Genomic DNA, 14,474 nt, shown 5'->3' with positions numbered 1-14,474 from the left:
TTGGCCCAGTTGCTCATCAGAATGCTCCTGCATTTGTGTTCCTGTGGTGCCAGAGGAGAGGACTCCCCCCCCCCTACCCCCCTCGCTCGCCCCCAAGGCTGAATTCCAGCATTATCTGTGAGCCCCCCATAAGAGCTGTATGGTTATCTGTCTATCTCTGCCTGCTGGACGGGCTGCTCCCTTCACTCTGGTCCTGTTTGCTATAGAGACAAACTTTTTAATTTCAAGGACCCCCAGTTTGTTAAGCATTAGGCCAAGGACCCCCAATGGATATCATTTTCTATCTTTGGCGCCCCAATCTACATTATAAAACCATAACTCCGGGTCCATTCGGTTCCATTTGTACGCTCTCAGGGTTACAGACATGTAACTCCTCAAGGACCCCTGGGGGTCCCTGGACCGCACTTTGAGAACCGCTGCTATAGAGACAACCAAAACACACTGGAATGTCCCCGTGTGGCGATGTTCATATATCATCACCAGAGGATTGTGTGTTTGTCAGTGTGTGTGTGTGTGTGTGTGTGTGTGTGTGTGTGTGTGTGTGTGTGTGTGTGTGTGTGTTTAATTTATGGTGGACGGAGGACATTAACTCTTACATAAGCAGCTGTCTCGCTCTCTCATTCGCGGTAGCTTTACCCGGGATTAGAGCTCCATTGTTGAGACAGATCCGCAGCTATGCTAATTTAAAGCGCTGTGTATTGTCTGCCTTATCTGCGGTTTGTGATCCATCCCATTTATTTTTAACTCCTCCACTCACTGTCCCAGACATTTCATGTATAGTTTCTATGTCGTGTCAAGGAAGGCCAAGCACCACGACCCCAAAATAGAACCTTTGCGGCCTTAAAGCCTAATTCATATTTTGGCAGCATTGTTTATTGAAAAACAACTTGAAATCAGTTATTTTTACACAGACCAACAGCAGTGACGGATACTGGTGTACCATACAAAGTATTAAGTAGGCTTAAAGACGCACTTCATCCAATGTCAACCATATATCTTCAGATACAGTGGTCCTCACTAATGCTCATTATAAGTATAGCCACCATCTATTCGCTCTTTGTCTCATTGATGGGCTGGGCTGTTATGTGGACAGTTCAGAAACCTGCCTACCAATGACATCATTGATGGGGATTCCAAGCTAATAGAAACTACAGCCTTTCTCATCCTGGATAGTTAGCATGCTGAAATAGAAGCCATTGTTCTTGCATAAAAATAAAAAATAAAAGGTTTTGAAATCTTGTTTGAAATGACCAAACGTGGTGCCTACTGATGATGTCACTGGTAGGCAGGTTTCAGGAACTGTCCACAGCCCAGTCCTGAGACACAGAGTGAGTAGACAGAAATGAAGCACTCTGTCTTATAATGAGCTTTAGAAAGGACCAACTATATGAACATAGGTTTGCTCCTTTAAGTGTTACTAAAACAATGCTAGTGGAGTGGCTTCATTCCAGCACTTTATACTTGATTCCCACACTTAAAGATACCCTCTCTCTCTCTTCTTTATTTCTCTATCTTTTTTTACAAATATCGTATGCTTGTATTGATCGTATTGATTATTGTTACAAAACATGCATCAACAACTTCAGCCCTATTTAAACGTAGGCTATTTACGTATATCGGCTATTTTAAAAAGATTTGTACACATTTCATACATTTGAAAATGTGTGAAATGGGACATTCTGCATAATGAGTACTTTTACTTTTGGTACTTTAAGTGTTTTGATGCCAATACTTTTATGCTTGTACATTTCGAATACCGAACTTTTACTTACTTATTTCTACACCGCGGTATTGATACTTTTACTTGTGAAAAATGTGAATACTTCTTACACCACTGACTGAATGAGCAGATGTTATACACATGGCACATCAGAAGGTACAATATAAATGTATTTACTCTTGAAAATGTTTTCTCTCTTTACAGGTTGAGCAGCTTACAGAGGAGCAGAAAAATGGTGCGTAAAAAAGTACTCACATTTTAGACGTTGAATAGGCCTACGGAACAATATTTTTTTTTTGTAATTGTGCTATCGAAGCATATAGCTAAATGTAGAAAAGGATTTCTTAATTCAAGCATGAAACTGCTGTGTTATTTTATTTATTAACCACAACAGTTATTAAAGCTGCACCATGGAACTTTCCTCTTATACACCGGATTTGAACCCGGTTTCCTGGCATTTTTACCATTGAGCTAGTACTTGTATAAGTTGTATACTTATATATAAGTTGTATAAGTTGTATTCTATTAATGCCACAAGGGTTCATCCTTTCTAGTGACTCATGCCTGCTGTGTTTCTCTCTCTTTTTCTTTCTTTTTTCCTTGCAGAATTCAAGGCCGCCTTTGAAATCTTCGTGCAGGATGCAGACGATGGCTGCATCAGCACCAAGGAGCTAGGGAAGGTGATGAGGATGCTGGGTCAGAACCCCACACCCGAGGAGCTCCAGGAGATGATTGACGAGGTGGATGAAGATGGTAATTAAAAAAACTACAGAACGCAAACACAGGAAACGATTAGGGATAACGATCCTCCTTAAATGATGATCAAGATTAAGTCTCTAGAACTATTGAAAAACACTTAATGTTAAGCGAAGTTCAACGTGTTCAAGATGACACCGCCTCTGAAGTTCAAACATAAATCTTAAAGGGATAGTTCACCCCCAAAATGACTTTTTTTGCTATCGATTAGTCACCCCATGGAGACTTGATTTCATGGATATCTTTTTGTTTTCGTCGCATTCCTAAGCCAATAATTTTGATGACCAGCGGACCGGTTGGCAGCGGTTCCAGTAGGAGACACTAAAGGAGACTCTTTGTGTCTCCTACCGGAAGCACTGCCGGTAGGAGCGCTCTCCTAAAATTGAGGAGGTCAGGTTGGAAGTGGTTAAATCTGTCTGTGAGTTTTATAAATACTAGGCTGATTCCCGCCGTTGTGAACGATGCCCGTTGGGAACGCATGCCCCACTGGTTACAGTCTGTAATACTCGTTGTAAACGTTGTCAGATTACCCATTGTTCCCGTTATGAGTACTTGGAGGCCTTTCTATGACGTCAGTGCTGTGACATCAGGGATCTCCATATATGGGCATGAACACTCGGGTGGCGCAGTGGTAAAGCACCTGATGTTTGAATCCACCACTGTGCATCCGGCTTTGTCGAGCCTATATACCATTGGTTCTCAAAGTGAGGTCCGGGGACCCCCAGGGGTCCTCGGAGGGGGGGGGGGGTACCAGGGGGTCCCCAGCTAAATGATAGATTAGGAACCAAATAGACCCTTATGGGTCTGTAACTCTGAGAGTGTACAAATGGAACCAAATGGACCCGTGACTCAGAGTTAAATTGACATAGATTTCACAATATAAATTGGGGTCCCAGAGATAGAAATGCCATTAAATGGGGGTCCGTAGCCTAATGCATGTCAAACAGGGGGTCCTTGAAATTGAAATAGTTAAGAATCACTGCTATAGAGCCGTAAAAATCTTCTCTTATGGGGGTCCCTGGCATATCTTTTCAAATGGGGGTCCGCAGGCTATATAAGTGTCAATCTGGGGGTCCTTGACATGAAAACGTTTGAGAACCACTGCTCTATATGAATACTATTGGCCCTTTTCCGGGGGGAGGGAAGCCGGGCGGAAAAAAATAGCAGTTATACAAGCTCTGTGCCGCGCTACAAGCTTGTAGATCTTTTTTTGATGAATCCTGAAACTTTGTGCAAATCTTTGAATATATATATTTCTAAAGCGAACTTCTGGGGACTCCCAGAAGCAAAGATTTGAGTTAAAATGTTTGCTTTAAAAATATATATATATTCAAAGATTTGCACAACTTTTCACGTTTTTTTTTTAAATATAGCAGATGTACAAGCTCATAGCTATGAGCTTGTAGATCTTCTATTTTTGAATAGCCAAAGTATAAAATAATGGTTTAACTGGTTACACAAATGCGTTAACGAGAGCTTGTGACTACAATAACTGTATTGGATCCAGTAGAAGTCAGGCTCTTTTTTTTCCATTTCCTGAAAAGTAACCATTTTGGACATAGACGGTTTGCACCCGACAAGTGGTGATATGCTGTTATGTGAGTTCCGAACAGCCTAGTTTCAATCCATCTCCTCTCATGTCTCACGTGTTACCCTTGTCCGTGGCCATTAGGTGTCCCATCTCTCAACACTTTCCTATCTAAATACATCTTAAAATGCCAACAAAAGAAGGTAGATACAAATGTGCTTGGCTGAGGAAGCTGTGTTGTCGTAAGAGTGTGGCATTGTATGTGTACAGGAAGTGGTCTCCACTACATCTCAGAGGCAAATATTGTACTTTTTTCTCCACCGCAATTATTTGAAAACTTTAGTTACTAGTTACTTTGTAGATTTGAATTATTATCACAAAACATACATTAACCACTTCAACCCTATTTAAACTTTGGCTATTTGAAAATAGCCGATCTACAAGCTCTCAACACTTCGCGATGTGACGCGTTGTGATTTTTAAATTGTATACATATGATACCTTGTGAACCGTGTTTACTTTTGGTACTTTAAAGGTAGGGTAAGTGATTTACTTTGGTTACAATAAGTGTTAAATAGCTCTATATTCTGATAGTACTCATTACTATAGAGTGTTTGTTCAGTAAAAGGAGTCTCCAGCTCTTTATTAAACGGAAAATGCATTTTCAGTGCCCTCTCCTGATTGGCTTAAAATGTGTCACCTACCTGAAAATGTACTACTGTATATTCTGTTTACTAAAGAGCTGGAGAGACCCCTGTGACCGAACAAACGCTCTGTAGCAATGATTACTATCAGAATATAGTACTTTAACCTTTTTAACAAAAAAAAAAATCACTTGCCCTACCTTTAAGTATATTTCGATGCCAATACTTTTGTACTTTTACTTAAGTACATTTTGATTACCGGGCTTTTACTTGTAACAGAGTGTTTCTACATTGCAGTATTGATACTTTTACTTAACCCATTCAAACCGGGAACGCATCTGTGTAACCACTTTATCCATATTTTATACTTTGGCTATTCAAAAATAGCAGATAAGTACGCATCTCTATCATTTTAGATTTCTTTGGCTATTCAAAAACAGCAGATATACAAGCTCATAGCACGGCACCGAGTGCCGCGCTATGAACTTGTAGATCTGCTATTTGTTTTAAATCTTGAACATTTTGTGCAAATCTTTGAATATATATTATTTTAAAGCAAACATTTGTGACTCAAATCTTTGCTTCTGGGGGTCCCTGGAACAAAATATTTTGAGATGGGGGTCCGCGACCAAATACATATCATTTTGGGGGTCCTTGACATGAAAAAGTTTGAGCACCACTGATATAGCAACAATAGTTTTTTCAGAAAACCATTTAAATGGGTTGAGGAAAGACATTGAGTACTTTTTCCACCACTGTGCACAGGGAGCGGCACGGTGGACTTTGACGAGTTCCTGGTCATGATGGTGAGATGTATGAAGGACGACAGCAAAGGGAAGACAGAGGAAGAACTGGCAGATCTGTTCCGCATGTTTGACAAGTGAGTTCCAATCTATCTATATGCTCAAACCCAATCGCTGCCCTTTCTGCTGCACCATGGAGACGGAACTTTAGAAGTAAAAAAAAAAAAGTACTCACATTTTTTACTTAAGTAAAGTCCGGAATTCAAAATGTACTTGAGTAAAAGTACAAAAGTACTGGCATTAAAATTTACCCCAAAATAAAGTACTGATTATGCAGAATGTCCCATCTCAAGTATAAAAATCTATTGAAAATAGCAGATCTTGTAGATCAGCTATTTTCAAATGGTCGAAATATATAGGGCTGAAGTGGTTAATGTAAAGTAACTAGTAACTAAGTTTTCAAATAAATGTAGGCAAGTAAAAGTACAATATTTTCCTCTGAGATGTAGTGGAGTAGAAATAAAAGTACTGGAAATTGGAAATACTCAAGTAAAGTACAAATACCTCAAAATTGTACTCAAGTACAGATTGGCTTCCTTGACAACACTTGCCAGTGCTGTGTTATACAGCAGACATTGAATTCTGGACTTTGAAGAATCCCCAAGAATCGTGGGTTTGTTACAAAAAAAGAAACAAAACAAAAAAACAGGACATGACTTGACAAAATGCAGTCTGTTCCCCAGGCCCCCACAATGTGTAGGCTATAGAGCATTGGACCTTGTCGGAGCACTAAAAACTGTTTTGTTTCCCACAACACCTGCTAATAGTGGCGTTAAAACACACACACACACACACACACACACACACACACACACACACACACACACACACACACTCACACACACACACACACACACACACACACACACACACACACACACACACACACACACACACACACACACACACACACATACACACACACACACACACACGCTAATGTGATCATGTTTTACAGCAGGGCTTTACCCCTTTGATCTAAAAGCTATTAACACTAAGCTATCCCCCTCCCCATCGCTGTGCTCTTAGTAGGTTAAAGGTGTGTTACTGTAGGTACAGGAGCACATGAACACAACTCTTTGCTTATGTTAACCACTGGAACCCTATAGGGTCCTTATAAGCGGAACACATACCCCTTCCCAACTTTCTTCGGAAAGGGAGGTGATATAACTACAAGTTGGCGTCATAGGGCATAGCAGTGGCTGCCATTTCCTGGTTCCACTTCAAAATACTCAATGCATTTTTCCCATTGACATTTACAAAAATATTTATATCAATTAATTTAAGCCTAGAATCAAGCCATCCAGGGTCCTGGTGAATCATGACCATTAAACATTTCTTTCTGTGATTTAATTTAATTTTATATTTAATTATATGATATACTATATTTAATAAATACCCTTTGTTTTGCCGTTTTCAAAAAGTTTTTTCACAGAATCAAACGTTTAATGGTCATGATTCACCAGGACCCTGGATGGCTTGATTCTAGGCTTAAAATAATTGATATATAAATATTTTTGGAAATGTCAATGGGAAAAATGCATTGAGTATTTTGAAGTGGAACCAGGAAATGGCCGCCACTGCTATGCCCTATTCCGAGCTTCGGAAAGGCGGTCCCAGAACCTTTCCTCGTACCCTGTGCACCTCCAGATGCCCTGACTCTCGCCAAACTAGAGTTCGGAAAGCCTTTCCGAACCGGAAGATTTTCCGATGTCGGAAGGAGTTATGTATTTGCCTTTATTCTGGGGGGCGGTCAGCTACTCCGGTCAACTACGTATTATATAGGGTTTAAGTGGTTAAAGGGATAGTTCACCCCCAAAATGACATTTTTTTCTATTGATTAGTCACCCCATGGAGACTTGAATTCATGGATATTTTTTAGTTTTTGTCGCATTCCTAAGCCTAAAAAATATCCATGAATTCAAGTCTCTATCTATGCCTATGGGGTGACTAATCGATAGATTTTTTTTTCTTTTTCTGTGAACTATCCCTTTAAATGTGTATTAGTAGGGACATTAGTAGGTAACACATGAACACAACTGTATGTTAAACGTGTGTTCGGTACATGAACATGGTGTGGTCGGTACATGTACATGGTGTGGTCGGTACATGAACATGGTGTGGTCGGTACATGCAGCTGAACTCTTTTCGTCGTTCTTACAGGAACGCAGACGGCTACATCGACCTGGACGAACTCAAAGCGATGCTGGAATCGACCGGAGAAGCCATCACAGAGGACGACATCGAGGAGCTGATGAAGGACGGGGACAAAAACAACGACGGCAAAATCGACTACGATGGTGAGTCAAATAAAACACACACGAAATACAAAAAAAAACATTATGCTTTACTACGTACCCGTGTGGGTACTTGAATTCATGCCATGATCAAACGTTTCAATGGTGGGGATTCTGGTGGATACAGGTTCCAATCCGACCCTCGTCTCATCTCTCATGTCTCTCTGCTCTCTGCCCTTGGCAGTGGTGGGAAAAGTACTCAATTTCTTTACTTAAGTAAAAGTATCAATACCACAATGTAAATACTCTGTTACAAGTAAAAGTCCGGAATTCAAAATGTACTTGAGTATATAATGTAGGGCTGAAGTTGTTAAATGTATGTTTTATAATAATAATCAAAATCTACAAAGTAACTAGTTACTAAAGTTTCCAAATAATTGTAGTGGAGTAAAAGTATAATAGTTGCCTCTGAGATGTAGTGGAGTAGAAGTAAAAGTACTGAAAATTATATTTTATAATTTTATGATACCCCAGTAAAGTAAAAAATACCTCAAAATTGTACTTAAAGGGGAATTTTGGACTAAAGTTTTTTTACCTTTTCTATGACGTTATGATATCTTAGGATGAATGGTACAGTAGAACATTTTCATAACTCCACCCCTGAGCCGCCACAGCTTAAAAGGTGCGCGGATAGGCCTTAGGTTAGATCACATATTTTAATAGCTTTTTTTTTCTTTTTTTTTGGTGAGATCTGACGTTCATAGTGACAGAACACTGTCCCCCAAAAAAAAAAAAAAAAAAAAAAAAACAGAAGTCCCGCTAGACGAGATTGAAATCTTGAGATTTCAATCTCGTCTAGCGAGACTTCTGTTTTTTTTTTTTTTTTTTTTTTGGGTTGCATAGTGTTCTGTCACTATGAACGTCAGATCTCACCAAAAAAATAATTTAAAAAAGCTATTAAAATATGTGATCTAACCTAAGGCCTATCCGCGCACCTTTTAAGCTGTGGCGGCTCAGGGGTGGAGTTATGAAAATGTTCTACTGTACCATTCATCCTAAGATATCATAACGTCATAGAAAAGGTAAGAAAACTTTAGTCCAAAATTCTCCTTTAAGTACAGTACTTGAGTAAATGTACTTAGTTACTTTACATCATTTCCTGTCTCTCTACACTCACCTATCTGGGGGGGAAAAAAAGTTTCAGTGGATTATTCCAATACACAGAATGAGATTTTTGTTTGATGTGGGCGCTTTTCATTGCTATTCAAAGTTCAGGTCTCAGTAGCTATTAGCTAATCACTTCCTGTTTTTTCCCCCCTTCAGAGTTCTTGGAGTTCATGAAAGGAGTGGAGTAATCATGAATAAGAGAAGACAGAATTATTTCCCCCCCCCTTCGAACCCCATAATAATATTTTTGTATTTATCATTGACTCCATGGACATCTTTGGAGAACCAGTGGCTGATGATGTTGGATGCTACTGACAAAACCGTGGAACGACTTTGCAAGATTTAGCTGAATGCCTTGACCCCTTATGTATTTTTCTACCATATCTTGCATTGTTGTAAATACAGTTTGTAACTACTTTTGGTGGCCATGCATACTGAGTTTGTGTAAATGTAACCATATTACTTATTTTCAGTACCCAATCACATATTACATCAGTTTAGCTACTTGAAAGATCTATTTTGTGCTTTAAATTATGGTAAATATTATCTTTGAAGTGCCACAGAGTTTACAAATCTTCTTATCAAGAAGCTGATGTTGTTCGGCTGGCAGAATATATGTTTGTGTGCGTAGACTAGAGAGACTAGCATGTCCACAAGTCAACGTAGTTTTACACCAAGCTCTGGTATTCTAGTGGTCATACAATTAAGCAATGTATTGCGTCCAATATGTACGAATGGTATGTTTGTTTAAGATACCCTCAGGACTTTTAATTCCCTGCTATTATCCCTGGAAAGCATTACCCTGGATGTCTACATCAAAAGTTTGACTGGAATGTGCACTCACATAATAAACAAATTACACTTGTCAAAGCAGTGGTTTGTTTTTCATTCGGTTTGATCATTGTGATTTCTTTTTTTAATCTCCTAATAAATATTAATTGTTGGTAGAGATGAATGATTCTCACAGCAGCTGAAAACTCTGTTTCATATCTACAGTAGATTTGATTTGATTAGTCCTGTGCCGTCAGAGGTTTGCTGCAATGCTTTAGTTGTTTTGTTTATTTTGTATTTTGTATCTCGACTTAAAGGAGTAGTTCACCCAAAAAATTACTTATTTGCTATCAATTAGACACCCCATAAAGCATTGAATTCATGGAGTTTTTTTTTGTTTTTGTCGCATTCCTAAGCCAATAATTCGATTACCGGCAGAAATATGCTAATGTATCCGGTAGGAGACTCAGAAAGAGACTCCTTTGAGTCTCCTACCGGAAATACACCCGGTCATCAAATGATTGGCTTAGGAATGCATCAAAAACTAAAAAATCTCCATGAATTCAAGGCTTCATGGGGTGTGCAATTGATAGAAATTAAGTCATTTTTTAGGTGAACTATTCCTTTAATTTACTGCTGTAGAATAATTGAGAATACACACACACACACACACACACACACACACACACACACACACACACACACTGGACGTATATTTTGTACTCGTGTATTTCTATGGTCTTGTACTCTTGGCACCGCCACCGGCGGCACGTTTCAAAGGTTAAGTGCCTTGGCTCAAGGGCACGTCAACAGTAGTTTATTGGGAAGCGAGTGAAAACCGGCTTAACATTTTGTTCACTTCGCCCCCCGTCCAGATTTACCCAGCTGGCCTGGGAGCTTTCAGAAGGCAATCCCCCCGGCCTGGACGCATCGCTCTGGTCCTACTCACCTTTCTGACCTTCAGGCCACCCCTGCCCTACATCAGCGGTGTAAAGTAGCCAAGTACATTTACTCAAGTACTGTACTTAAAAGTGCAATTTTGAGGTACTTTTACTTTACTTTGAGTATATCCAATTTTTTACTTCTACTCCACTAACATCTCAGAGGCAAATATTGTACTTTTACTCCACTACAATTATTTGAAAACTTGAGTTACTAGTTACTTTGTATATAACATTATTACATTATAAAACATGCATTAACCACTTTAGCCCTATTTTATACCTAGGCTATTTGAAAATAGCAGATCTACAAGCTCACAACGCGTCGCGGTGAGCTTGTTGATCTGCTATTTTCAAACATTTCTGTACTTTTACTTTTGGTACTTCTTTAAGTACATTTTGATACCGATACTTTTGTACTTTTACTTCCGGACTTTTTCTTGTAACAGAACACTTCTACATTGCAGTTGCAGTATTGATACTTTTACTTATAAGTAAAACCCAGACGAGGTGGCTCATGTTCGGGGCATGTGTATCAAAGCTGGGCCCGGTATCTGGTTACACAATATATCGAGACCGGGAGCTATTTCTGTCTAATCATGTTACCATGTTTGGGGTTCTGATTTAACCCACACCAGTTGACAATTCAAATGCCTTTGCCCAATTAGGGAACAACATGGATTCAGTCCAGCAAGAAACCAACTCCACTGTTGATTCAGCTTTTATTCTGATCCATGTGGCAACGTGCAGGTAACCTGATGAATATAGACTTCTGGCTCGTCGCAGTACACACACACACACACACACACACACACACACACACACACACACACACACACACACACACACACACACACACACACACACACACACACAGTCAAATCCTCAGTTTAATTTGACTCTTGAGGGTGTACAAATGGGATTAATTGGACCCTTACTGGTCCATTTACAGTGGTGTAAAAAGTACAATTTTCTTTTTTCCTTAAGTGTACAAGTATCAATACTACAATGTAGAAATACTCTGTTACAAGTAAAAGTCCAGAATTCAAAATTACGTATAAATTAAGTACAAAAGTAGCCTATTGGCATTAAAATATACTTAAAGTACAAAAGTAAAAGTACTCATTATCATTACATTACAAGTTTTCAAATGTATAAAATGTGTACAAATGTGTAAAAATCTTCTGCTCACAATGCGACGCATTGTGAGCTTGTAGATCTGCTATTTTCAAATGGCCAAAATGTATAGGGCTGAAGTGAGTAATGTTCTGTAATAATCCAAATCTACAAAAGTAACTAGTAACTAAAGTTTTCAAATAATTGTAGTGGAGTGAAAGTACAATATTTGCCTCTGAGATGTAGTGGAGTAGAAGTAAGTAAGTACTGAGAATTGGAAATACTCTGGAAAAGTAAAAGTACTTCAAAATTGTACTTAAGTACAGTACTTGAGTACATTTACTTCGTTACTTTACACCGCTGTCCATTTGGATAAATTAACGCTGACTATTCTGGGTTAGCGTTACACAGAAAAGTGTGTACCCTGGCAGACAACAAATGAGGACAGTGGGGGAAAAACCAACACCAACAAATTAATTAAAAGTAATAAACAGAAACAAACATTCTAATAATTATTAAGAAGACATTCACCAATTATATAACTTTTTGTTGCTTGTCTATTTCTATTTCCTGGTGGGATTGACAGTATACACTTTTGTAAGTACTGGGCATAGCCATGCAATTCATACTCTAGCCACTTGGTGTCAGCAGAAACACACAGTTGAGTGAATGGTAGCAGAGAAGTCCTGTTTAGTTTGAATAGGGCCATTGAGCTGCTTATAACAGGTTACAGGAAAACAATGTCAAGTGCTTTTCAGTGCCTGTTAAATATGTATATACAGTAAGTATTTGTTCTAAATGTACAATGTTAAAGATCTGTTGTTAATCAATCTCTACATGTATATTATACATGCTCTCTGGGACGGAATCAGTTCCCTCGATCTGTGTACACTGTGTGTGTGTGTGTGTGTGTGTGTGTGTGTGTGTGTGTGTGTGTGTGTGTGTGTGTGTGTGTGTGTGTGTGTGTGTGTGTGTGTGTGTGTGTGTGTGTGTGTGAACCACCCCCACCCCAGAGGATGCTGTTAACAAAATGTTAGTTAGTCATGGTTAGTGCTAGTTGGTGTAATGAAACTCCATTTACTCCTCATGTTTGGAGTTAGTACAGTAAACCAGTGCCACTTTTTGATTTGGTTTTTGGATTGAATCTAAAGACACAAAAACAAGGAAACGACACGCCCTTTTGAGGCAACTGCTGTGTCATCATCATCATCATCATCATCATATTACCATGACTATCATGAATATATACAGGACACACCATCTAGACCCTGCCAACTGGAATGTTTCAAAGCCGCCCTCAGAGCCCACCTCTTCAGAACGGCTTTCCACAGCTAACCTCTCGACCCCACTGTTTACTGATTTTACTCTGACATACCGAGGCCTAATACTTATTTTATTGTTTTCTTTGTCCTAATAAAGATGACTTCTTTTTTTTCCTTCCCCCCCATGTAAAGAATGAATTTGAGTAGGCCTACTTAGAAAAGCGCTGTATAAATCTGAAATATTATTATTAATATTTCTCCAAGCCGTCCTTGGCGGCATCTCTCCAGTCATCTCGATCCTCCATACATCTGGCCAGCTCACAAGTACTTTCCACCCCTGCATGTTTCTTTAGTATGTCCATGTAGGTATGGTGTGTGGGTGGGATGTCCCATGTGTTGGTTCCCACAGCACTAGTTTTCTGTCTGGGAGCGCCTGGTTTGCCCAAGACCGTACGTTGTTTGTACCAGTGGTGGAAAGTGACACACAAGTACATTTACTTAATTAAGACCTGAGGACGATTCTTTAAAAAAAATCTAAATCCTAAACAATTCAAAAATAGCAGATCTACAAGCTCATAGCGCAGCACTCGGTGCCGCGCTATGAGCTTGTAGATCTGCTATTTTTTGAATAGCCAAAGAAATCTAAAGTGACACAGATGCGTTCCAGGTCTGAAAGGGTTAAGTACTGTACTTAGGTCAAACTTTGATGCTATGTTGATGAATTGAATACACAGTAATGGAAACAATGGAAACAAGTCCCCAGGACTTTTAGCTTTAACGTCTGTGCCGTTTACGTTTCTGACTAATGAAGTATTCAATCAATCAAAATCCTGTTTATTTGTCAGGATCTGTCTCCTTGTGTTTTATTCTGTAGAGTCTTGTTTCCTGTTTTCTGTGGTGTACTTAGGTGTGACTTTACTGTTGTATTCCTTTTATATTGAAGTAATGTTTCTACTTTCCTTTGTTCCTGTTATCTGTCTTGTCTTGTCTTGTCTTGTCTTGTCTTGTCTTGTCTTGTCTTGTTACCTTGTGATTAGTTAATTTCTTTGTTAGTCCAATAAGTCCATAGATATTTTATATCTATGTGTTAGTCTCTTAGCCACTCGTGTCTTCTTTGTCCATCGAATTCACCTGTGTGTGTTTAAACCCTGTGTGTGAGTGTGTTCCTTGCCGGAATGTAATCTCTGTACAGTGTTCCTGTGTTATTTTTCTGTGACTTTTATTCTGCCTGAACTTTGGTTGTCTTGGTTTGATCTGTAGTTTTTTGGTTTTGAGCACCATGGGGTTGACTAACTGAAAAACTGTGATCTGGATGTCGTTCATTAAAACCCTGTTAGTTCCGACTCACTTTCTGAATCGCTCTGCTTTTGGGCCCAGATCCACTCCTGACATTATTATGACATAGTTGAGCTAGATTCACTTATCTAGTTCTTTGCTGTCTGACAAATATACACAGTACAATCTTAAGTGTTTGTTTGTTTGTTTATTTAGTTTTTGTTGTCTCTACACCCCTTCCTCTTTTCCAGCGA

General features: G+C 39.2%; 1 protein-coding gene across 1 annotated transcript in view; it reads left to right on the top strand.

The window, feature by feature from the left end:
• Positions 1 to 9,714, top strand: part of tnnc1a (troponin C type 1a (slow)) — a 10,654-nt gene extending 940 nt beyond the window's left edge. The window contains exons 2-6 of the mRNA XM_080444303.1: positions 1,925 to 1,955; positions 2,327 to 2,473; positions 5,414 to 5,528; positions 7,615 to 7,751; positions 9,012 to 9,714. Coding sequence (XP_080300429.1) covers positions 1,925 to 1,955; positions 2,327 to 2,473; positions 5,414 to 5,528; positions 7,615 to 7,751; positions 9,012 to 9,043 — 462 coding nt within the window. The 3' untranslated portion in view covers positions 9,044 to 9,714. The remainder of the gene's footprint in view (positions 1 to 1,924; positions 1,956 to 2,326; positions 2,474 to 5,413; positions 5,529 to 7,614; positions 7,752 to 9,011) is intronic.
• Positions 9,715 to 14,474: the final 4,760 nt, after the last annotated feature.

Source organism: Gymnoscopelus braueri (assembly GCF_963280865.1).
Source record: "Gymnoscopelus braueri genome assembly, chromosome: 12".
In the NCBI taxonomy this organism is placed as follows: Eukaryota; Metazoa; Chordata; class Actinopteri; order Myctophiformes; family Myctophidae; genus Gymnoscopelus; species Gymnoscopelus braueri.
The sequence above is the reverse complement of the archived record's forward strand: the minus strand, read 5'-3'. Positions and strand labels throughout refer to the sequence as shown.